Source organism: Oncorhynchus keta, chromosome 24 (assembly GCF_023373465.1).
Source record: "Oncorhynchus keta strain PuntledgeMale-10-30-2019 chromosome 24, Oket_V2, whole genome shotgun sequence".
Lineage (NCBI taxonomy): Eukaryota > Metazoa > Chordata > Actinopteri > Salmoniformes > Salmonidae > Oncorhynchus > Oncorhynchus keta.
This window is the reverse complement of record NC_068444.1, coordinates 37,516,211-37,539,280: the sequence shown is the minus strand read 5'-3', so window position 1 is coordinate 37,539,280 and position 23,070 is coordinate 37,516,211. Positions and strand designations below refer to the sequence as shown.

The 23,070-nt window shown below is 42.9% G+C and overlaps 1 protein-coding gene across 1 annotated transcript; it reads left to right on the top strand.

Annotated features, from left to right (window-relative positions):
- The first annotated feature begins 291 nt into the window (after positions 1-291).
- Positions 292-22,984, top strand: pde6c (phosphodiesterase 6C, cGMP-specific, cone, alpha prime). Its single transcript, XM_035734648.2, has 22 exons — positions 292-924; positions 2,300-2,452; positions 10,725-10,814; positions 11,096-11,236; positions 11,381-11,455; positions 11,569-11,636; positions 11,767-11,833; positions 11,959-12,006; positions 12,209-12,358; positions 12,463-12,606; positions 12,851-12,916; positions 13,037-13,183; positions 13,635-13,742; positions 15,106-15,215; positions 15,348-15,435; positions 16,558-16,658; positions 16,772-16,879; positions 17,017-17,080; positions 17,232-17,306; positions 17,428-17,511; positions 17,888-18,032; positions 21,001-22,984. Exons 1-22 carry the CDS (start codon positions 457-459, stop codon positions 21,048-21,050), a joined length of 2,550 nt encoding a protein of 849 aa, XP_035590541.1. The 5' UTR covers positions 292-456; the 3' UTR covers positions 21,051-22,984.
- The last annotated feature ends 86 nt before the right edge of the window (positions 22,985-23,070 follow it).

The window sequence follows — 23,070 nt, the reverse complement described above, 5'->3', positions numbered from 1 at the left end:
GTTCTTCAAGGTCAACTGTCCAAATATTTCCTACTCAGTGGGCCAATTGGGTAAAAAGTCTATTGATGAGTCAACCATTTTGTCCCAAAATGAACTTTCTATACCACAGCTGCAGTAAGAGATAGAGCTCCAACAACCTGCCTCCCTTGCCTCAGATTGGATTGTCCAATATAAAATTATCTGTGTTGGGATTTGCAGGTTAAGAAAGCTTAAGGGCTTTAATTTCATGACGTCACATTAATTAGCGGACACTTTGATCCTTTCAGCCTGTAAGCCACCACATTCAGTCAGCTTGTAGCGTAGTACAGGACGTTTTGGTGATTTGTCTGGGGCCACAGCAGAGGATGCACGTCGGCGCAAACGGAGGCCACTAACTAAGCACCTTTTACACTTCCCTTTCGACTTTCCCGTGTGATGCGTCTGTAAGAGAAGGGAGGGAAAAGCAAACAATTCAAAATGGGAGACAAGGATAGTGTGGAAAAGTACCTGGAGAACAATCCCCAGTTCGCTAAAGAGTACTTTGATAAAAAGTTGCGCCCCGAATTCATCTCGACAGCGTTCACAGAAAATCTTGAGATCAAAGATCCGACTTCGTTCAAAGATGTCTCCCAAATTCAGGAGGCCAACCTCATCTTTGACCTTGTCAAAGAAATGCAATCAGAAATCGTTATGGAAAAAGCATTGCACAAGGTCCTGCAGAGAATTTGCATGATTTTGAACGCAGACCGGTGCAGTTACTTTGATCTTCGATCTAGAAACGGAATACCGGAGCTTACAACGATGCTCTTCAATGTCACCCCTGGCACCAAATTTGAGGAGAACCTCGTCAACCCCACTGGTGAGATTGTGTTTCCAATCGATATGGGTGTAGTTGGATACACAGCGCACTCCAAAAAGATGCAAAACATTCCGGATGTTACCAAGGTGAGTGCCATTGTCAGCAGGTGCCCACCCGCCAAAGTGTGTGTAAAGATTGTACATGCGCCACCAAAGCACCCATAAAATGTCCAAAAGCAGTCGCAGTTTACACACAATTGTTTGTGTCAGATCTAAATTCTTAAAAATGTATTTTGTTTCTCGCATAGGTTAGACATTTTAATTGATGCAGATTTGAGAAGATAGTTAAAGAAATATAAAGTGTTCATGCATGTCTCTGAAGGCGTAAGCCCATGAAGTTTAATGATTGTTATCTGTGTGCTATTTTTGTTAAATTCACTTGATGGATTTTTTGATGGTGTTGCCTAATAGTTTTGATTATCCAGAAGTCTGACCAAGGCAAACTTCCTAGTCTGATTAGGTCTACACGAAAGTCAGCTTCAACAAGTATAAGTGCAATTACAGGTATGATGGAATGAGGGATTCATTCTAAATGTTAATGTTGACCACTGAGTTTCTACAATAAAATTGTGATTTTAACGGCTGTTATTCCCCTGTGTAGTGCAGAAAATTGCTTTTACCTCCAGAAGCCCTACAAGTGTCATTATCTGGTTGATTTGCTAATTGAATACATGAATGTATTATATATATTTGTATAATTTAAGTCATCATGATAATATATTGTATCATATTCAAAACAAAAATGTCCAGTTGTATGACTGCAAAGATGTTGATTTTACAGTATGGACGACTGAAGAGAAAGCAGGTTGAATTTTGCCCTGGAGGCAAACTGAGCGAGTTCTGCTAGATGGGCCAGCTGCATAGTCAAAATTGGCTATATCATACAAATTCATTAAACTAAAATGTGCTTTTTGAACATAATTTATAGTAAGGTTAGGGTTAGGCATTAGTGTAAGCAGTGTGGTTAAGGTTGGGGTGAGGTTTACATTTGTGGCTGTGCCAGCTAGTGACCATTCTGCAGAGCTGCCTCCAGGACAAGATTCATGACAATAAATGCCAACCAGCTAAAACAAATCTGTATTTGCAATTGGTCAACATACTGTAGATTACTGGATCACCACCCTTATTACATGTATAAGTTAACTACAGAATTCAAGTAGGGGTTCAATCTATGCTTTTTTTAGCCAGCGTATGTCCATAATGTTTCTCGTTTGATTTGCCCATGATATTTTCATTGATTGAAAATCAGCTTTATTACTTTTAAGACAATGGTTATAGAATTGGGCCATTTACATGACAGGGGTCGTTTTTTTAATCTAGCGACTGTTAATTGTACTCAATAGGCCTTTCTACATGGCATTATCTTAGCCCAGGGCTAAGGAGACTGTTAGCCCTGGGCTTTATTGCAGTGTGAACGCAGCTAATGTCTTGATCCAATATACTATTTTTTTTTCACTTCCAGAATAACCGCTTCAGTGACTTTGTGGACAAGCAGACAGGATACACAACCAAAAACATGCTCACATACCCCATCATGGCTGATAAAGAATGCATTGGTGTTGTAATGGCACTAAACAAAATTGGGGCCGAAGAATTCTCAAAAGCCGACGAGGAAGTAAGTCCTGAGCTCTCAAAAGAAAAATACCAGTCTTAGAAAGGTTTCTCGGTGTTAGTAATCATGGGAACAACTTTTTTTTTAAATGTACAATTAATACATAATAGCACAATTCACACAGCACATGACATATACAGATACTGTATAACCTATATTACCCCAGTAATCAATATTCATGATGTTAAGTCCCCTATTTGGGTGGTTCTGGATCGGTTCCGACTGACATTTTGGTGGACAAATCACTCTGTGAACGTTGTAGGGTCCCATGTCTTATATAGTGTCAGAAAGCCCCATATCTCCGTAGTAAAAAAAAAACAATTAACACTAAAAAATTTGAATTAGAAATCTAAATAAAATCCTACAGGATTTTATCCAATAGGACTAGCAAATCAGGTAGGATTTTTCTTTTTACATTTTAGTCATTTAGCAGATAATCGTATCCAGGGAGACTTACAGTAGTGAGTGCAAACATTTTTTCATACTGGTCCCCTGTGGGAATTGAACCCAAAAGCCTGGCATTGGAAGTGCTATGCTCTATCAAGTGAGCCACACAGAATCCTGTAGAATTTTAATGTTTTTTTTCCTCCTATACGATTTCTATTGATTTTGTTGACGGGGAATAACATTACATTCTTAAAAAATATATATTTTTTTACCCCTTTTCTCCCCAATTTCGTGGTATCCAATTGTTAGTAGTTACTATCTTGTCTCATCGCTACAACTCCCGTACGGGCTCGGGAGAGACGGTCAAAAGCCATGCTTCCTCCGAAACACAACCAAACCAAGCCGCAATTCTTCTTAACACAGCGCGCATCCAACCCGGAAGCCAGCCGCACCAATGTGTCGGAGGAAACACCGTGCACCTGGCGACCTGGTTAGTGTGCACTGCACCCGGCCCGCCACAGGAGTCGCTAGTGCACAATGAGACAAGGATATCCCTACTGGCCAAACCCTCTCTAACCCAGACGACGCTAGACCAATTGTGCATCGCCCATGGACCTCCTGGTCACGGCCTGGGCTCGAACCCAGTCAATTATCTTCAGGTTTTTTATTTCCCTCTCCCTATCCCAACATAAAGAGGACAAAGGGAGTGTTCCCTTTTTTGTATGCATAGCTGACAAATAAACAGTTGAAGTTGGAAGTTTACATACACTTAGGTTAGAGTCATTAAAACTTGTTTTTCAACCACTCCACAAATGTTTTGTTAGCAAACTATAGTTTTGGTAAGTTGGTTAGGACATCGACTTTGTGCATGACACAATTAATTTTTCCAACAATTGTTTACAGACAGATTATTTCACTTATAATTCACGGTATCATAATTCCAGTGGGTCAGAAGTTTACATACACTAAATTGACTGTGCCTTTAAACGGCTTGGACAATTCCAGAAAATTATGTCATGGCTTTAGAAGCTTCTGATCATCATTTGAGTCAATTGGAGGTGTACCCGTGGATGTATTTCAAGTCCTACCTTCAATCTCAGTGCCTCTTTGCTTGATATCATGGGAAAATCTAAAGAAAGCAGTCAAGTCTGGTTCATCCTTTGGAGAAATTTCCATACGCCTGAAGGTACCACGTTCATCTGCACAAACAATAGTACACAAGTATAAACACCATGGGACCACGCAGCCATCATTCCGCTCAGGAAGGAGACGCGTTCTGTCTCCTAGAGATTAACATACTTTGGTGCGAAAAGTGCAAATCAATCCCAGAACAACAGCAAAGGACCTTATAAAGATGCATAGGAAACAGGTACAAAAGTATCTATATTCACAGTAAAACAAGTCCTATATCGACATAAACTGAAAGGCCGCTCAGCAAGGAAGAAGCCACTGCTCCAAAACCGCCATAAAAAAGCCAGACTACGGTTTGCAACTGCACATGGGGACACAGATCGTACTTTTTTGGAGAAATGCCCATTGTTCTGATGAAGCAAAAATAGAACTCTTCGGCCATAATGACCATCGTTATTTTGGAGGAAAAAGGGGGAGTCTTGCAAGCCGAAGAACACCATCCCAACCGTGAAGCAAGGGGGTGGCAGCATCATATTGTGTGGGTGCTTTGCTGCAGGAGGGACTGGTGCACTTCACAAAATAGATGGCATCATGAATCAAAAATCAAATCAAATCAAATGTATTTGTCACATACACATGGTTAGCAGATGTTAATGCGAGTGTAGCGAAATGCTTTTGCTTCTAGTTCCGACAACGCAGTAATAACCAACGAGTAATCTAACTTAACAATTCCAAAACTACTACCTTATACATACAAGTGTAAAGGGATAAAGAATATGTACATAAAGATATATGAATGAGTGATGGTACAGAACGGCATAGGCAAGATGGAGTAGATGGCATAGAGTACAGTATATACATATGAGATGAGTAATGTAGGTTATGTAAACAAAGTGGCATAGTTTAAAGTGGCTAGTGATACATGTATTACATAAAGATGCAGTAGATTATATAGAGTACAGTATATACATATGAGATGAGTAATGTAGGGTATGTAAACATTATATTAAGTAGCATTGTTTAAAGTGGCTAGTGATATATGTTTACATCAATTTCCATTATTAAAGTGGCTTGAGTTGAGTCAGTGTGTTGGCAGCAGCCACTCAATGTTAGTGGTGGCTGTTTAACAGTCTGATGGCCTTGAGATAGAAGCTGTTTTTCAGTCTCTCGGTCGCTGCTTTGATGCACCTGTACTGACCTTGCCTTCTGGATGATAGAGGGGTGAACAGGCAGTGGCTCGGTTGGTTGTTGTCCTTGATGATCTTTATGGCCTTCCTGTGACATCGGGTGGTGTAGGTGTCCTGGAGGGCAGGTAGTTTGCCCCCCAGTGATGCGTTGTGCAGACCTCACTACCCTCTGGAGAGCCTTACGGTTGTGGGCGGAGCAGCTGCCGTACCAGGTGGTGATACAGCCCGACAGGATGCTCTCGATTGTGTCTGTAGAAGTTTGTGAGTGCTTTTGGTGACAAGCCAAATTTCTTCAGCCTCCTGAGGTTGAAGAGGCGCTGCTGCGCCTTCTTCACGATGCTGTCTGTGTGGGTGGACCAATTCAGTTTGTCCGTGATGTGTACGCCGAGGAACTTAAAACTTACTACCCTCTCCACTACTGTCCCGTCGATGTGGATAGGGGGGTGCTCCCTCTGCTGTTTCCTGAAGTCCACAATCATCTCCTTTGTTTTGTTGACGTTGAGTGTGAGGTTATTTTCCTGACACCACACTCCGAGGGCCCTCACCTCCACCCTGTAGGCCGTCTCGTCGTTGTTGGTAATCAAGCCTACCACTGTAGGGTCGTCCGCAAACTTGATGATTGAGTTGGAGGCGTGCATGGCCATGCAGTCATGGGTGAACAGGGAGTACAGGAGAGGGCTCAGAACGCACCCTTGTGGGGCCCCAGTGTTGAGGATCAGCGGGGTGGAGATGTTGTTACCTACCCTCACCACCTGGGGGCGGCCCGTCAGGAAGTCCAGTACCCAGTTGCACAGGGCGGGGTCGAGACCCAGGGTCTCAAGCTTGGTGACGAGTTTGGAGGGTACTATGGTGTTAAATGCTGAGCTGTAGTCGATGAACAGCATTCTCACATAGGTATTCCTCTTGTCCAGATCGGTTAGGGCAGTGTGCAGTGTAGTTGCGATTGCGTCGTCTGTGGACCTATTTGGGCGGTAAGCAAATTGGAGTGGGTCTAGGGTGTCAGGTAGGGTGGAGGTGATATGGTCCTTGACTAGTCTCTCAAAGCACTTCATGATGACGGAAGTGAGTGCTACAGGGCAGTAGTCATTTAGCTCCGTTACCTTAGCTTTCTTGGGAACAGGGACAATGGTGGCCCTCTTGAAGCATGTGGGAACAGCAGACTGGGATAAGGGTCTGTATGTCCGTAAACAATATATTATGTCCGTAAACACACCAGTCAGCTGGTCTGCGCATGCTCTGAGGACGCGGCTAGGGATGCCGTCTGGGCCTGCAGCCTTGCGAGGGTTAACACGTTTAAATGTTTTACTCACGCCGGCTGCAGTGAAGGAGAGCCCGCAGGTTTTGGTAGCGGGCCGTGTCAGTGGCACTGTATTGTCCTCAAAGCGGGCAAAAAAGTTATTTAGTTTGTCTGGGAGCAAGACATCCTGGTCCGTGACGGGGCTGGTTTTCTTTTTGTAATCCATGATTGACTGTGGACCCTGCCACATACCTCTTGTGTCTGAGCCGTTGAATTGCGACTCTACTTTGTCTCTATACTGATGGCTTAGCTTGTTTGATTGCCTGATGGAGGGCATAGCGACACTGTTTGTATTCGGTCATGTTTCCGGTCACCTTGCCCTGGTTAAAAGCAGTGGTTCGCGCTTTCAGTTTCACGTGAATGCTGCCATCAATCCACGGTTTCTGGTTTGGGAATGTTTTAATTGTTGCTATGGGTACAACATCTTCAATGCACTTTCTAATGAACTCGCTCACCGAATCAGCGTATTCGTCAATGTTGTTTTTTGTTTTTTTAAATTTTACCCCATTTTCGTGGTATCCAATTGTTTAGTAGCTACTATCTTGTCTCACCGCTACAACTCCCATACGGGCTCGGGCAAGACGAAGGTTGAAAGTCATGCGTCCTCCGATACACAACCCAACCAAGCCAAGCCGCACTGCTTCTTAACACAGCACGCATCCAACCCCTCCCTAACCCAGACAACGCTAGGCCAATTGTGCGTTGTCCCACGGACCTCCCGGTCAAAGCCGGTTACGACAGAGCCTGGGTGCGAACCTAGAGTCTCTGGTGGCACAGCTGGTGCTGCAGTACTGCGCCCTTAACCACTGCGCCACCCGGGAGGCCCTGTCAATGTTGTTGTTGGACGCAATGCGGAACATATCCCAATCCACGTGATCGAAGCAGTCTTGAAGCATGGAATCAGATTGGTCAGACCAGCGTTGAACAGACCTGAGCGCGGGAGCTTCTTGTTTTAGTTTCTGTCTGTAGACTGGGAGCAACAAAATGGAGTCGTGGTCAGCTTTTCCGAAAGGAGGGCGGTGGAGGGCCTTATATGCGTTGCGGAAGTTAGAATAACAATGATTCAGGGTTTTACCAGCCCTGGTTGCGCAATCGACATGCTGATACAATTTAGGGAATCTTGTTTTCAGATTAGCCTTGTTAAAATCCCCACCTACAATGAATGCAGCCTCAGGATATGTGGTTTCCAGTTTGCATAGAGTCAAATAAAGTTCGTTCAGGGCCATCGATGTGTCTGCTTGGGGGGGAATATATACGGCTGTGATTATAATCGAAGAGAATTCCCTTGGTAGATAATACAGTCGACATTTGATTGTGAGGAATTCTAAGTCAGGTGAACAGAAGGACTTGAGTTCCTGTGTGTTGTTATGATCACACCAGGCTGAGGCTGGAAAATTATGTGGATATATTGAAGCAACATCTCAAGACATCAGTCAGGAAGTTAAAGATTGGTCGCAAATGGGTCTTCCAAATGGACAATGACCCCAAGCATACATCCAAAGTTGTGGCAAAATGACTTAAGGACAACTAAATCCTATAGAACATTTGTGGGCAGAACTGAAAAAGCGTGTGCAGCAAGGAGGCCTACAAACCTGACTCAGTTACACCAGCTTTGTCAGGAGGAATGGGCCAGAATTCACCCAACGTATTGTGAGAAGCTTGTGGAAGGCTACCCGAAACATTTGACCCAAGTTCAACAATTTAAAGGCAATGCTGCCAAATACTGAGTGTATGTAAACTTCTGACACACTGGGAATGTGATGAAAGAAATAAAGCTGAAATAAATAATTCTCTCTACTATTATTCTGACATTTCACATTCTTAAAATATAGTGGTGATCCTAACTGACCTAAGACAGGGACTTTTTACGAGAATTAAATGTCAGGAATTGTGAAAAACTTGGTTTAAATGTATTTGGATAAGGTGTATGTAAACTTCCAACTTCAACTGTATATAAAATGAAATAAATGCTTATCTTTGTGATATTGTACCTAAACATGTATTTTCCTTTGCAAATAAGGAATGTAAAGATTCTGTACATTCTAAGGGGAAAACCCCCCCAAACATCTCGTGTTATTGTAACATTGTCTATAGTATTGTATGTTATATTGTAATGTCTAATTCAAAGACAAGAAGTTGCATGAATAAGCATCATATCAAATAACTCAAGTGAGTGTTGGAGAGTTTGTTGAAAAAGGTGTACTGTATTGGTGGTCAGACTGTAAATGAACTTACAGCCTTGAATATCTCCCATATTGTGGTGGTGAATAAAACTGAAATTAATATACAACAGTTGCTTTATGTACTGGAACAAATGACAACAAACTATCATTTAATGGGTTCAATTAAGAAAATATGTTCTAGTAGGATTCTGATTGGGGTGACAAGATCCTACAATCCTATAGGAATGTTTGGTATCAATAATTCCCCATTGGATTCAATGGAGAAACACATTTTTGATATCAATAATTCCATTGTTTATATAAACAAGTCAGGTTGCTCTCGATGGTGCAGCTGTTGAACCTTTTGAGGATCTGAGGACCCATGCCAAATATTTTCAGTCACCTGAGGGGGAATAGGTTTTTTTGTGCCCTCTTCACGACTGTCTTGGTGTGCGTGTTAGTTTGTTGGTGATGTGGACGCCAAGGAACTTAAAGCTCTCAACCTGCTCCACTGCAGCCCTGTCGATGAGAATGGGGGTGTGCTCGGTCCTCCTTTTTCTTTGTCTTGATCACGTTGAGGGAGAGGTTGTTGTCCTGGCACCACACGGCCAGGTCTCTGACCTCCTCCCTATAGACTGTCTCATCGTTGTCGGTTGCCAGGCCTAACACTGCTGTGTCATCGGCAAACTTGATGATGGTGATGGAGTCGTGCCTGGCCATGAAGTCATGAGTGAACAGGAGTAACAGGAGGGGACTGAGCATGCACCCCTGAGGGGCCCCCGTGTTGAGGATCAGCGTAGAGGATGTGTTGTTCCCTGCCCTCACCATCTGGGGGTGGCCCATCAGGAAGTCCAGGATCCAGTTGCAAAGGGATGTGTTTAGTCCCAGGGTCCTTAGCTTAGTGATGAGCTTTGAGGGCACTATGGTGTTGAACGCTGAGCTGTAGTCAATGAATAGCATTCTCACACAGGTGTTCCTTTTGTCCAGATGGGAATGGGCAGTGTTGAGTGCAATAGAGATTGCATCATCTGTGGATCTGTTGGGGCGGTATGCAAATACCAGCCTTTCAAAGCACTTCATGGCTACAGACATGAGTGCTACGGGTCGGTAATCATTTAGGCAGGTTACCTTAGTGTTCTTGGGCACAGGGACTGTGGTGGTCTGCTTGAAACATGTTGGTATTACAGACTCAGTCAAGGACAGGTTGAAATTGTCAGTGAAGACACTTGCCAGTTGGTCAGCTCATGCTCGGAGTACACGTACTGGTAATCCGTCTGGCCCTGCGGCCTTGTGAATGTTGACCTATTTAAAGGTCTTACTCACATCGGTTACGGAGATCACACAGTCATCTGGAACAGCTGGTGCTCTCATGCATGTTTCAGTGTTACTTGCCTCGAGCGAGCATAGAAGTAATTTAGCTTGTCTGGTAGGTATGTGTCACTGGGCAGCTCGTAGTCTGTAATAGTTTGCAAGCCCTGCCACATCCGACGAGCGTCAAAGCCGGTGTAGTACGATTCAGTCATAGAGTTACGGGATCGTAAAACAACGGCCATCTCCATCAGCGCCATTATCAAATTATTATTGAATTATCATGGTATAGAAACTTGATCAATTTTCTGGAAAATAGTCATCCTTTAACTGTCACTAAGTATAATCATATTTATTTTACATTTACATTTAAATGTAAAATAAATATTTATTATTTTATTATATATTATATATTATTTTATTTAAATATTTATTATTTTACAGTTCTAAGAAACGTGAAATCTTATATTAAGTCATTTATAATGTGATTGTTGCTATATTTAGAAAGCATTTCAGTCATTTCAAGCCCTAATGCCCCACTTTTTCTAAATAGGAAGAAAATCATATACTGTACTTGAGCTTGTGTCCTACAAAGTGAGTACACCACAGAAATTAATAACTATTTTTACTAGAAACTATTAGGCCACAAAAATATTAGGTTCTCTCTCGATCATGAGAAGTGGCGATACTGCATATTCAATGTTAGCACGGTTTGAGGGATGTATGACATCAGTAGTCTGGACATCACCTCAGATGAATGCCTGTCTGCTATACTGATTGATTTCATTGGATTTGGTTTTCAGCTCTGGAACAAGTACATGGTCTTTGCACACGTCATTGCCCTGCAGCATCACACTGCATACATGTTCAACGTGGAATCCAGGAGGAGTCAGGTAAGAATCCAGTGAACCCCATCATTCAACATGAGCTGTCCGTCAACTGTGTCAATCATGCTGGCCCTTGAATACAAAGACACAGTTCACCAATGTAATTTTCTATTAGTGTCTGACACAAGAATAAGATGATAAGATGAGTGGTATAATATATCAGTAATATATCAATGATCATCATAATATATCATCATATCAGTTAAAGTTTCCTGTACAGCCATGTTATTCCACTATAACAGTTTCCCTAAAGAAAATGATTCATTTTTCTCCATTTGTTTCTCAAGGTACTTCTGTGGTCTGCCAGCAAAGTGTTTGAAGAGTTGACAGACATTGAGAGACAGTTCCACAAAGCTCTGTACACTGTGAGAATCTACCTCAATTGTGAAAGATACTCTGTGGGCCTCTTGGACATGACCAAAGAGAAGGTTTGTTACTAGTGTATAGTATGCTGAGGCATATTGCTGTTTTGTCACTGTCTTGATATCGGTGCCATTTTGGATCTGCTCCCTCTGTGGTTGCTAAATGGATACACTGAAGTCCTGACTGCTGTCTTCCCTCTCTTCATGCAGGAGTTCTACGATGAGTGGCCAGTGAAGCTGGGAGATGTACCACCATACAGCGGACCAAAGACCCCCGACGGAAGGGTAAAGGACCGATTTTCCTTTGATATGATTTTCGCCAAGCATTCTGCTCTTTCCTCTACTGCCTTGTCTATGGCACAATCACAGCCGGTGACTGTTGTTCTGTGCGTCTGCAGGAAGTCATCTTCTACAAGATTATTGACTATCTCTTAGAAGGACCCAAAGAGGAAATCAAAGTCATACCGTAAATACCAGTAGCGTCTTGTTAGAAAGCATTCATTATTATTATTATGCTCTCTGAATGAACACAAAAAAGTCTCAAAGTACCCAAATCTATCACTCACTCTCTTACTCCCTCCCTCTGTTCCATGCAGGGGACCTCCTATTGACCACTGGGCCCTGGTCAGTGGGCTCCCCACCTATGTTTCTGAGAATGGCTTTGTAAGTTGATGTGAAAGAGTGCATGTAGTCCATACATTAACCACAGACAATATACTATCCACAAGCATGTAGGGCCTACTGTAGACAGGGATTTTACTGAAATAGGTCTTCTTCTTCCCCTGCAGATTTGTAACATGATGAATGTTGCCGCTGATGACTACTTCAAATTCCAGGTGAGGAGTCTGGGCCCCAATTGGATGGATGGTATTAGGTATAGGATGACCTTGGTGTTACAATATATTGAGTCCTCAGCAACACGTGCTATTTGAAGAGGACCACCAGCCCTCAGATTGGTGTTGTATTCCTAAAATGCAATATTCTAGGGATAATTCTCAAAATGTTTACAAATCGACTTCATGCTGTTTTGTCTTTCAGAAAGAGGCTGTGGATGAGACAGGTTTCGTCATCAAGAACGTCTTGTCCCTTCCCATCGTCAACAAAAAGGAAGAAATTGTGGGTATTGCCACTTTCTTCAACAGGAAAGATGGTAAACCATTCGATGAGCACGACGAACAGATCACTGAGGTGAGTGCATATACATCAGTCATATCAACCACTTCACTCGTAAATTCTGTCATGAGTTACATGTGAATGTATGAGGTGGTAAATGCCTGTCTGCATTGTTCCAGGCCCTCACTCAGTTCCTGGGGTGGTCGGTGCTCAACTGCGACACGTACGACAGACTGAACAGGATGGAGTGGAGAAAGGACATCGCCCAGGAGATGCTCATGTGTCAGAGCAGATGCACGAACACTGAAATGCAGAGTATCCTGGTGAGACCTGAGACATGTTAGATTCATAGAGGAAACTAGCCTCATGGGACAATCCTTTGATACTCTTTTCTCTTTAAGCTATAAAAATAAAAATAAATATAAACAGAATTAGTGTGCGACTCTCCTTATTTTTTTTATAGCTCATAGTTTATCTGCCGTTAGTCAGGACCTCTACATAAAATTGTTTTCTCTGGGTGTGCGCCAGCTCATGTTTCTTTTATTTCACCCTTTTCTCTTTCCACAGAACACAAAGGAGAAGTTTGATGCCGAACCAGAGGACTGTGACCAGAAAGAGATGTACAAGCTCTTGGTAAGACCCATGTATAAGACTGTCAGTGAAAGTGGGTAGAGACACAGTGATAATGTAGCCCAGAGTGGTGTTTGAATGATCAATCAATAAATATATGGCTATTATTTTGCCCTTCTGTAGAGATCGAACTGCCCCGTGGCCATAGACGTAGACCTGCTGCTGTTCTCCTTCAGTGACTTCCCTGTGACTGAGCACGGCCTTATCATGTGTGGAATTCGCTGCTTCTTTGAGCTGAACGTGGTGGAGAAGTTCAAAGTGCCCGCAGAGGTCAGTCATGAAGCCCCTGGCTAGTAAAACAAACATATTAATTTCAGAGGTATTTATTTAGTTGTGACCTCAGCATTATACATTACGTGTCCCCAGAATGCATGCAATGTATGTACTGTACATGACTCAATATATTAACAAAGCTTTTGCCTTTTTGGTATCTAATTTATTTTGTTGAGCCTAACGTTTTCGAAATACAAGGCCATGTCCTACTGGTTTGGTCAAATAGAGCAGTGGTTCCCAACCAGGGGCACTAGGACCATCCACTACTTGAGAAGACTCATGAGACCATAGGCCTACTGGTAAAATGCCCATGAGGGGGTACTTCAGGGGGACTCCGGGCAGAGAAACATTCTGTTGGTGGTAATGTAACCGAAAAAGGTTGGGAACCACTGATATAGATCATTAGTAAAGTCATGGCTAATTGTTTCCTCTCCACATGTACAACCAGACCCTGACCCGATGGATGTACACTGTCCGGAAAGGTTACCGTGACATCACCTACCACAACTGGAGACACGGCTTCAATGTGGGCCAGACCATGTTCTGTCTTCTACAGGTGAGTCCCTCTACTCCTTCAGTACCAATAATACCACCTGATACCTACAGTGCCATGAACAATTATTTTCCCCCTTTCTGATTTTCTCAATTTGTTCATATTTTTGATACTGTTATCAGATCTTCAACCGAAATGTAACATTAAATAAAGGGAACCTGAGTTCACCAAAAAATGTTCAATTTTTTACATTTTTAACCCAATTCCCCTGGGTGAAAAAGTAATTGCCCCCTTACAATAACTCAATAACTGTTTGTGCCACCTTTAACTGCAATGACTGCAACCAAATGCTTCATGTAATTGTTGATCAGTCTCTCACATCGCTGTGGAGGAATTTTGGCCCACTCTTCCATGCAGATCTGCTTTAACTCAGCGACATTTGTGGGTGTTCAAGCATGAATTAGTCGTTTCTAGTCCTGCCACAATATCTCAATTGGGATTAGGTCTGGACTTTCACTAGGCCATTGCAAAACTTCACATTTGTTACTTTTTAACAATTTTCATGTGGACTTGATTGTGTGTTTTGGATCTTGCTGCATGACCCAGCTGCGCTTCAGCTTCAGCTCACAGATGGATGGCCTGACATTCTCCAATTCTCTGATACAGAGCAGAATTCATGGTTCCTTCTATTAAGGCAAGTCATCCAGGTCCTGAGGCAGCAAAGCATCCCCAAACCATCACACTACCACCACCATGCTTGACTGTTGGTATATGGTTCTTATTGTGGAATGCAGTGCTTGGTTTTCGCCAGACATAATGTCCAAAACGTCCAAAAAGTTGACTCAAGTTTGTCGAAAAGCACCTGGAAGCACCTGGATGATCATCAAGACTCTTGAAAGGAAGTTCTATGGACAGATGAGTCAACATTATAACTTTTTGGACGACATGGGCACCACTATGCCTTTGGTTGGAGTCATTGCAGCATAAGGTGGCACAACCAGTGTAAGGGGGCAATTACTTTTCCCCACAGGGGCATTGGGTGTTGCATAACTTTGTAATTGTTGTGTTATTTGTTCACTCAGCGTCCCTTCACCTAATAGTTGGTTTTGGTTGAAGATCTAATAACATTCTGTATCAAAAAATATGCAAAAGTAGAGAACATTAGAAATGGGGCAAATACTTAAACTCTTAAGCACTGTACATGGCTAAGTGTAGATTGTCTCAGACTATCTGGACATTAAATCACCAAAAGAAGAGTAGTTCAAAGTTCCTATTTATTTAGAGAAACATTGATGATGCCAACCAAAGGCTGCCCACTAATGATAATTGTTCTATCACCTGACACATCCATTTTGTTCGATAGTGGATCACCCCACCCCTCCCATTTTGTTTGATAATGAATCAGACCACCCTTTTGCTTCTTCAGACAGGCAGGCTGAGGAAATATTACTCTGACCTGGATGCCTTTGCCATGGTGGCTGCTGCATTCTGCCACGATATTGACCACAGGGGGACCAACAACTTATACCAGACAAAGTAAGAGCCCCTTTGTTTATCTATGAGCACTCAAACCACTCCCTAAATAATCACTGTTTAGTTGTCTGTTCTTGGTTTGGAAGGTGTTGTTTGGGGTCTAATGATTGTGTTACCGCTCTCTCTGACCTGCAGGAGTGGATCGCCTTTAGCCAAACTGCACGGATCCTCCATCATGGAGAGGCACCATCTGGAATATAGCAAGACGCTCATGGCTGAGGAGGTTCGAGACCCCGACTCCTGTTACGGCTGTGGCCAAAATGGCACCCCGTTCCCTATTACATTTGAGTAATTTAGCAAACGCTCTTATCCAGAGCGACTTACAGTAGTGAGTGCATACAATTTTGCCAGTTATCAGTTGCCGCCTTCATCCAGCTTTCCAGACGTTTGGGAGATAGGACTCCTGTGTCCACCTTTCCAGACGTTTGGGAGATAGGACTCCTGTGTCCACCTTGCCAGACGTTTGGGAGATAGGACTCCTGTGTCCACCTTTCCAGACGTTTGGGAGATAGGACTCCTGTGTCCACCTTGCCAGACGTTTGGGAGATAGGACTCCTGTGTCCACCTTGCCAGACGTTTGGGAGATAGGACTCCTGTGTCCACCTTTCCAGACGTTTGGGAGATAGGACTCCTGTGTCCGCCTTGCCAGACGTTTGGGAGATAGGACTCCTGGTGTCCACCTTTCCAGACGTTTGGGAGATAGGACTCCTGTGTCCACCTTTCCAGACGTTTGGGAGATAGGACTCCTGTGTCCACCTTGCCAGACGTTTGGGAGATAGGACTCCTGTGTCCACCTTTCCAGACGTTTGGGAGATAGGACTCCTGTGTCCATCTTGCCAGACGTTTGGGAGATAGGACTCCTGTGTCCACCTTTCCAGACGTTTGGGAGATAGGACTCCTGTGTCCGCGTTGCCAGACGTTTGGGAGATAGGACTCCTGTGTCCACCTTTCCAGACGTTTGGGAGATAGGACTCCTGTGTCCGCCTTGCCAGCCGTTGAGGACTTGTGGCTTTGTAATTGGAGTTGTCCATCTCCTAGACTGGCTGCACACCAGGGTTTGAGAGCCCAGGCTACACCATATTTTCCTGTAACCCTGGGTGGGGGCCCTAACCGGGTGCTGTCAGCCGGAGCCAGCTGAGCCCGAGATTCGCGTGGGGCAGGGGCGTCACTCCCTGAGGTAGCATGCAAGGCAGAGCAGAGCAAAATAAGAGAAGTCAGAGCAACGCAAGCATGGCAAAGCTATGCTACCCGCTACCCCTACATAGTGCACTACTTTTGGCCAGCGTTTGCATACAAGGTAATTGTGGGAGTTGAATTCTTACCTTTTTCTCTACTCCCCCTTCAGAGCCTGAACATTTTTGTGAATCTCCAGAAGCGCCAGTTTGAGACTGTACAGCACTTGTTTGACGTCTGCATCATTGCCACTGATCTGGCTTTGTACTTCAAGTGGGTTTTTAACCATTGTTATGGTCTCTGATATGGCTGCTTTTAAATATACTGAATCAGTATCACTTTTCATGTGTGCAATGTTCTAACTTGACTGTTGGTCTGGCCCCCAGAAAAAGAACAATGTTCCAGAATATTGTGAACGCCACTGAGCCAATGGAAACTGAGAAGGACAAAGTCGAGCACATTTCCAACAACGCCATCAGGAAGGAAATTATCATGTGAGTAGGAATGTTATTTTCTACTTTCCTCCATCTCAGGGATTTACTACACTTGAGGCAGTTGTGCACATTGTCGCAGTTCTTGGTTTCTTACATAATATGAATTAATATAACAATATAACCTTCTTGTGTATCAGGGCCATGATGATGACAGGTTGTGACTTGTCTGCCATCACCAAACCATGGGAGGTCCAGAGCAAGGTGGATACTATATCTGTCCACCATGTCATGAAACAAAACAACACAGACAATATATGTATCCCAATTTCCTCAAGACAATATAGACCACAGGATGCTCTGATGTTTAAATTAGTACTGACACAATCTTTTCTATGAATTATCTACCTCCTAGGTGGCTCTAATGGTCGCAGCTGAGTTCTGGGAGCAAGGTGACTTGGAAAGGTCCGTTCTCGATCAGCAACCCATTGTGAGTTTGTGAAGAAAACCCCTGTTTCTTTACAATATACTATATGTTTATAGAGTAATCACACATTTTTGTTCGTTCTCTGTTTGAGTTGATCTTCCCCATTAATTTCATTGATCCTCAGCCCATGATGGACAGAAACTGTGCAGCGGAGTTACCCAAGATGCAGTGCGGTTTCATTCAGTTTGTGTGTGCGTTCGTATACAAGGTAACTAACTGCCTGGCTGGTTGAAGCTCAACAAAGCCCTGTTTTGTGTCTAAATTCATTGGAATCTGTTGATTAGAAAGAACTCAGCTTGTGTTATTTGTCATTGGGTATAATGTTCTATCAATTGTTTTTGGAAACGGAATCATCCTTCGAAAAATAGATGAGATCAGTGTCTCTGTGAACCATCAATGTCATCTTCAGTGAGGAGGTCATCCAGTTTAGACCACCATGAGTGACCAGTAAGCCTATCCATCTACAAGTTTGCATCAGCTGAACTCCACAGCGGGAATGTTTTTGCACTGTGAGGAATATGTCAGGTTGAGTGACAGTACCGAGCACAAGAATGCTTGCAATAATGGGGCCTACTTGTGTGCAGGAATTCTCGAGGTTCCACGTAGAGATCACCCCAATGTTTGATGGGCTGAACAACAACCTAAAGAACTGGAAAGAGCTGGCCGACATCCACGCCGCCAAGATGGCGGCCATTGAAGAAGAGAAAAAGAAGCTTGAAGCACCAGCAGGTAACTTTTGAAATACAGTCAGGTCTCAGCCAAGAAATCAGGGTTGGAGTCAATTTTGAATGAAATTCAATTCAACCCATGAATTGAAATTCTATTTTGAATTGAATGTAGCAAGAGTGTACACAAAACATTAGGAACACCTTCCTAATATTGAGTTGCAACCCCATTTGCCCTAAGAACAGCCTTAATTCATCAGGGCATGGACTCGTAAAGGGATGTTACACAGGGGTGCTGGCCCACGTTGACTCCAATGCTCCCCACAGTTGTGTCAAGTTGGCTGGATGTCCATTGGGTGGGGGACCATTCTTGATACACAAGGGAAACTGTTGAGCATGAAAACCCCAGCAGAATTGCAGTTCTTGACACACTCAAAACAGTGCACCTGACACTACCCCTTAAATCTTTATCTTGCCCATTTTTTTTATTTTAGTAGGCAAGTCAGTTAATAAGAACAAATTCCTATTTACAATGACGTCCTACCAGGAAACAGTGGGTTACCTGCCTTGTTCAGGGGCAGAACAACATATTTTGATATTGTCAGATCAGGGATTCGATCCAGCAACTTTTCAGTTACTGGCCCAACGCTCTAACTACTAGGCTACCTGTCGCCTCAATCACCCTCTGAATGGCACACATGCACAATCCATGTCTCAATTGTCTCAAGGCTTAAAAAATCTTCTTTAACCTGTCTCCTTCCCTTCATCTACACTGATTGAAGTGGATTTAACAAGTGACCTCAATAGGGTTCAAAGATTTCACCTGGATTCACTTGGTTAGTCTACGTCATGGAAAGAGCACATGTTCCTAATGTTTTGTGCACTCAGTGTATGTGCACTCAATTTTTTAAAACATTTGTATAAGATAAGATACACTATATCTACAAAAGTATGTGGACACCCCTTCAAACTAGTGGATTCGGCTATTTCAACCACACCCGTTGCTGACAGGTGTAAAAAAAAATCTAGCACACAACCATGCAATCTCCATAGACAAACTTTTGCAGTAGAATGGACTTACTGAAGAGCTCAGTGACTTTCAACGAGGCACCGTCATAGGATACCACATTTCCTACAAGTCAGTTTGTCAAATTTATGGCCTTGCTAGAGCTGCCTAGGTCAACTAAGTGCTGTTATTGTGAAGTGGAAATGTCTAGAAGTAACAATGGCTCAGAAACAAAGTGGTAGGCCACACAAGCTCACAGACCAGGATTGACGGGGGCTGAAGCGTGTTGCGTGTAAAAATCATCTGTCCTCAGTTCCAAACGGCCTCTGGAAGCAACTTCAGCACAATAACTTTTCGCCGGGAGCTTTATGAAATGCGTTTCCATGGCCGAGCAGCCGCACACATGCCTAAAATCACCATGCACAATGCCAAGCTGTCGGCTGGAGCAGTGGAAACGCGGTCTCTGGGGTGATGAATCAAGCTTCACCATCTGGCAGTCCGACGGACGAATCTGGCTTTGGCGGATGCCAGGAGAACTCTACCTGCCCGAATGCATAGTGCCAACTGTAAAGTTTGATGGAGGAGGAATAATGGTCTGGGGCTGTTTTTAAGGGTTCGTGCTAGGCCCCTTAGTTCCAGTGAAGGGAAATCTTAACGCGGCAGCATACAATCACATTCTAGACAATTCTGTGTTTCCAACTTTGTGGCAACAGTTTGGAGAAGGCCCTTTCCTGTTTCAGCATGACAATGCCCCCGTGCATAAAGCAAAGTCCATACAGAAATGGTTTGTCGAGTTCGGTGTGGAAGAACTTGACTGGCATGCACAGAGCCCTGACCTCAACCCCATCGAACACCTTTTGGTATTATTTGGTATGCCGAGCCAGGCCTAATCGCCCAAAATCAGTGCCGACCTCACTAATACTCTTGCGGCTGAATAGAAGCAGGTCTCAGCAGCAATGTTCCAACATCTAGTGGAAAGCCTTCCCAGAAGAGTGGAGGCTGTTATAGCAGCAACGGGGGAACCAGCTCCATATTAATGACCATGATTTTGGAATGAGATGTTCGGTGAGCAGGTGTCCACATACTTTTTTTTTATCCCTCAAAGGGTGCTTAATAAAGTGATATAGTGATGTATAGAAGACATTAACCATAACATATTTATTGAATTACATTTGCAGTTGCTACAACCATTTGTGGACTTATAAATTAATTATATGAACCCATTGATTCTTGAAGAATATAACTTATAAATGCCTTATGAGCTTAGTTCAACTGTCCGAAACCAAAATATAAGCTTGCTTTAATCCCATGTCTGTAAACAAAGTAAATGTAACAAACACTGCATAGCCTCAAAACATGGTTAAAAGTATATTTGTGATATCATGGATGGTCAGTCCTTGCATCCATAGCTCTGTTAATGAATTTCAGAGTGGTAACATTTCTCCAGGCCCATCCCTCAGCTTTTTACCATAACAGGGGTGGGGTGTACGCTTTGCTATTGTTTCAAGTGCTGATTGCCACTTTGATATAAATTATATTCTATTGTCGCCAATTCGAATTCAATTCTAATTCAACAATTGAATTAGAATTAAAGGGCTATTTGCAGAATGGACCCAACCCTGCATGAAACACTATTGTACAATCTCCCAAGAAATAGCAACACCGGTAAATAGCAAACCATTCTTTTAGACACAGTGCCTAAAGCTTGTCCATGCACACAGATGCCAAGCCACCAGTGGCACAGCAGGCCACCGGACCATTTTTTTAGACAGGCTTTGGCTAAACATGTCAGACAGGGCTGAAAACGGACCGGCCCATCTGGCATTTGCCCAAAATGCCAGATGGCCAGTCCGCCCCTGAAGTTACCTTAGTTAAGTTATCAACAAACTAAGACCACCTTCTTACTCTTTATCTTGCTGCTTGCTGTCTTGCTATAAACACAAATCAATCTTTAAAAAATTGATTTGTCTTGTGGTGTATGTTGTTGCTGCTTGCTGCCTTGCTGTCCTGCTTTCTGTTTGAACAGTAGAGGAGGCAGCAGAGGTTGGAAAGTCCAAGACCTGCACCATCGCCTAACCTCCTGGATTGTGCCCCAGTCCCGGCCGTGTGGCAGAGGATCCCTGGGCGCAGCAAGCAGTCAGTGGGGAGACCGTGTGAAGATGTGTCCCTGTGTGGACTGACTTAATCACTTCCCCTCATTCTCAGGACTTGTTAAGCCAATCCTGATGGATCGACACACTCATCGCAGATGTACCCGCAGCTGATGCATTACCATATATTGACAGCGCACTTAAAGTAGAGCTTACCTTTCGCAGATAACTATAGGTACGACTTTATCGACAACTAACATAATCCAAGTAATGAAACAAACATTACATCTTAACATCTGTCAAATGGCATATACTGTATTTAATATATTTAGACATGTATTCTGTTTTGGGAAATATCTCCCTGTACATTTGTATCCATACTCTGATGATCCATAAAGATATTAGGGGGAAAGTTCAGTGGACAAACTTTTATAACTGAGCTGTTTTATTAGAACAGGAAAAACTCATTTGGGGAATTGTAAGAAATAATATGAGTCAGAAATAACACAAACGAATTCTGTTGAAAGGCAGTCACTGTTCATTTAGAATGATTTACTGTAAGAGCACAAGCCTCTTCCCATAACTCAAACTTGAAACTTGTTTTAGCAAGTGACAATTTACTTTACAGAGGGCTAATATAATAGCAATGCTCAAAATGTGTACACACTCCTGAGCCTTGTGAGGTTGCATTTATGTTGATATGCAAAAGTATATATTTTTTGATTGTCAGAGATTTTATACTTCATGTATTGTATGAGTGGAGCTGAGTCAGTTCAAAGCCTAAGTCTTTAGATTCTATGAACTGATATGGTTCGAAGTCACATTTGAGCATCAGGTATCCATAGCAAACTTTGTGTTCAATTTTAAACTGCACATTTCCTCCAATAACTTGAGAATGTAATATATATGACGATAATATATTTGTGTATCATAAATTGCAATTCAATCATCTTTAAAAAAAAAATGAGATTATGCTACTGTATCATGTATGTTTATGCTCCAAAGAAAAGTAGTAAATCATATAAATGTAAAATATGTGAAAATGAAACCTACAATCCCCACCAAATTGTTGTGCTTGCTATTAGGAGGCAATCGTTGGTAAGGCTTCATCAGCGTTGTAAATATCTCCAGGTACCTGACCATAAGATGATTTGATGGGATTGAGTTTACTTGTCAGTCGGCTTTTGAGATCTGCACAGCTTGAAACTTTAAATACCCTACTTACTGTAGATAAAGCAGGCTACCGAAATCTTATATCTACTGTGTGTGAAAGGCGCCATGTTTGTTTGATGGGGACAAGCCTGCAATGTGGCCTCAGTCAGACCAAATTTCCTCTTCTCTTTGTTTGACCATTTGAGGCTTATTTGAGGACCGGTGTAAAATTAATTTAAGCAACAATGAGAAAGTGAATTGCAACGGGATTTCTATAAAGAAAACCTCCTTAGAAATCCTGCCAAGCAATCTCCTTTTGACCTACTGTAACAGGTGGCCAAGACATCTGCGGAGACATCCGTGAGTTGCCCTAAGCAGGAAACACAGGGCAGGCAAAGTTTGACTCCCTTGCTTATGCAACGTGCCCTCACTAAATCAATGGAAAATCAATCACGAGCAGTAATCCAATGAGGGTGGCTTTGACAGCCTCTCTTCATCTTAAATGGGTTCTCTGAATTTCTGTTCCTAGAGATGCTGGGCGGGGCAGGCTGCTTGGATTTGGGCTCCACAATGGGATAAGGCGAACAGTATGAGAAGCAATCTATTCTGCGCGTACGTTTAAAGGACACAAAATGTATATTTACTAATTCTATTGCGTTATCATTGAGAGATTCGAATTTGACATTTGATGTCTGATGAAACGAATTCTACTGTATGTACGTGTCATAAGATGTAACATGTAACAAAATAAAGGCATTCATCAAAGTCTTTGGGATTCTTGTCACATTCTTTAAACTTGCCCACTGAATTGAGCAATTTTACCCACTACCCTTGAAATGGAATAGCACATTGAT

Bases quoted from the DNA above. Each gene is read 5' to 3' on its own strand.
- pde6c (XM_035734648.2), top strand. From the start codon at position 457: ATGGGAGACAAGGATAGTGTGGAAAAGTACCTGGAGAACAATCCCCAG. The intron at 2,453-10,724 runs GTAAGTCCTGAG...TTTGGTTTTCAG, and splicing joins TCTCAAAAGCCGACGAGGAA to CTCTGGAACAAGTACATGGT. The intron at 17,512-17,887 runs GTAACTAACTGC...ACTTGTGTGCAG, and splicing joins TGTGTGCGTTCGTATACAAG to GAATTCTCGAGGTTCCACGT.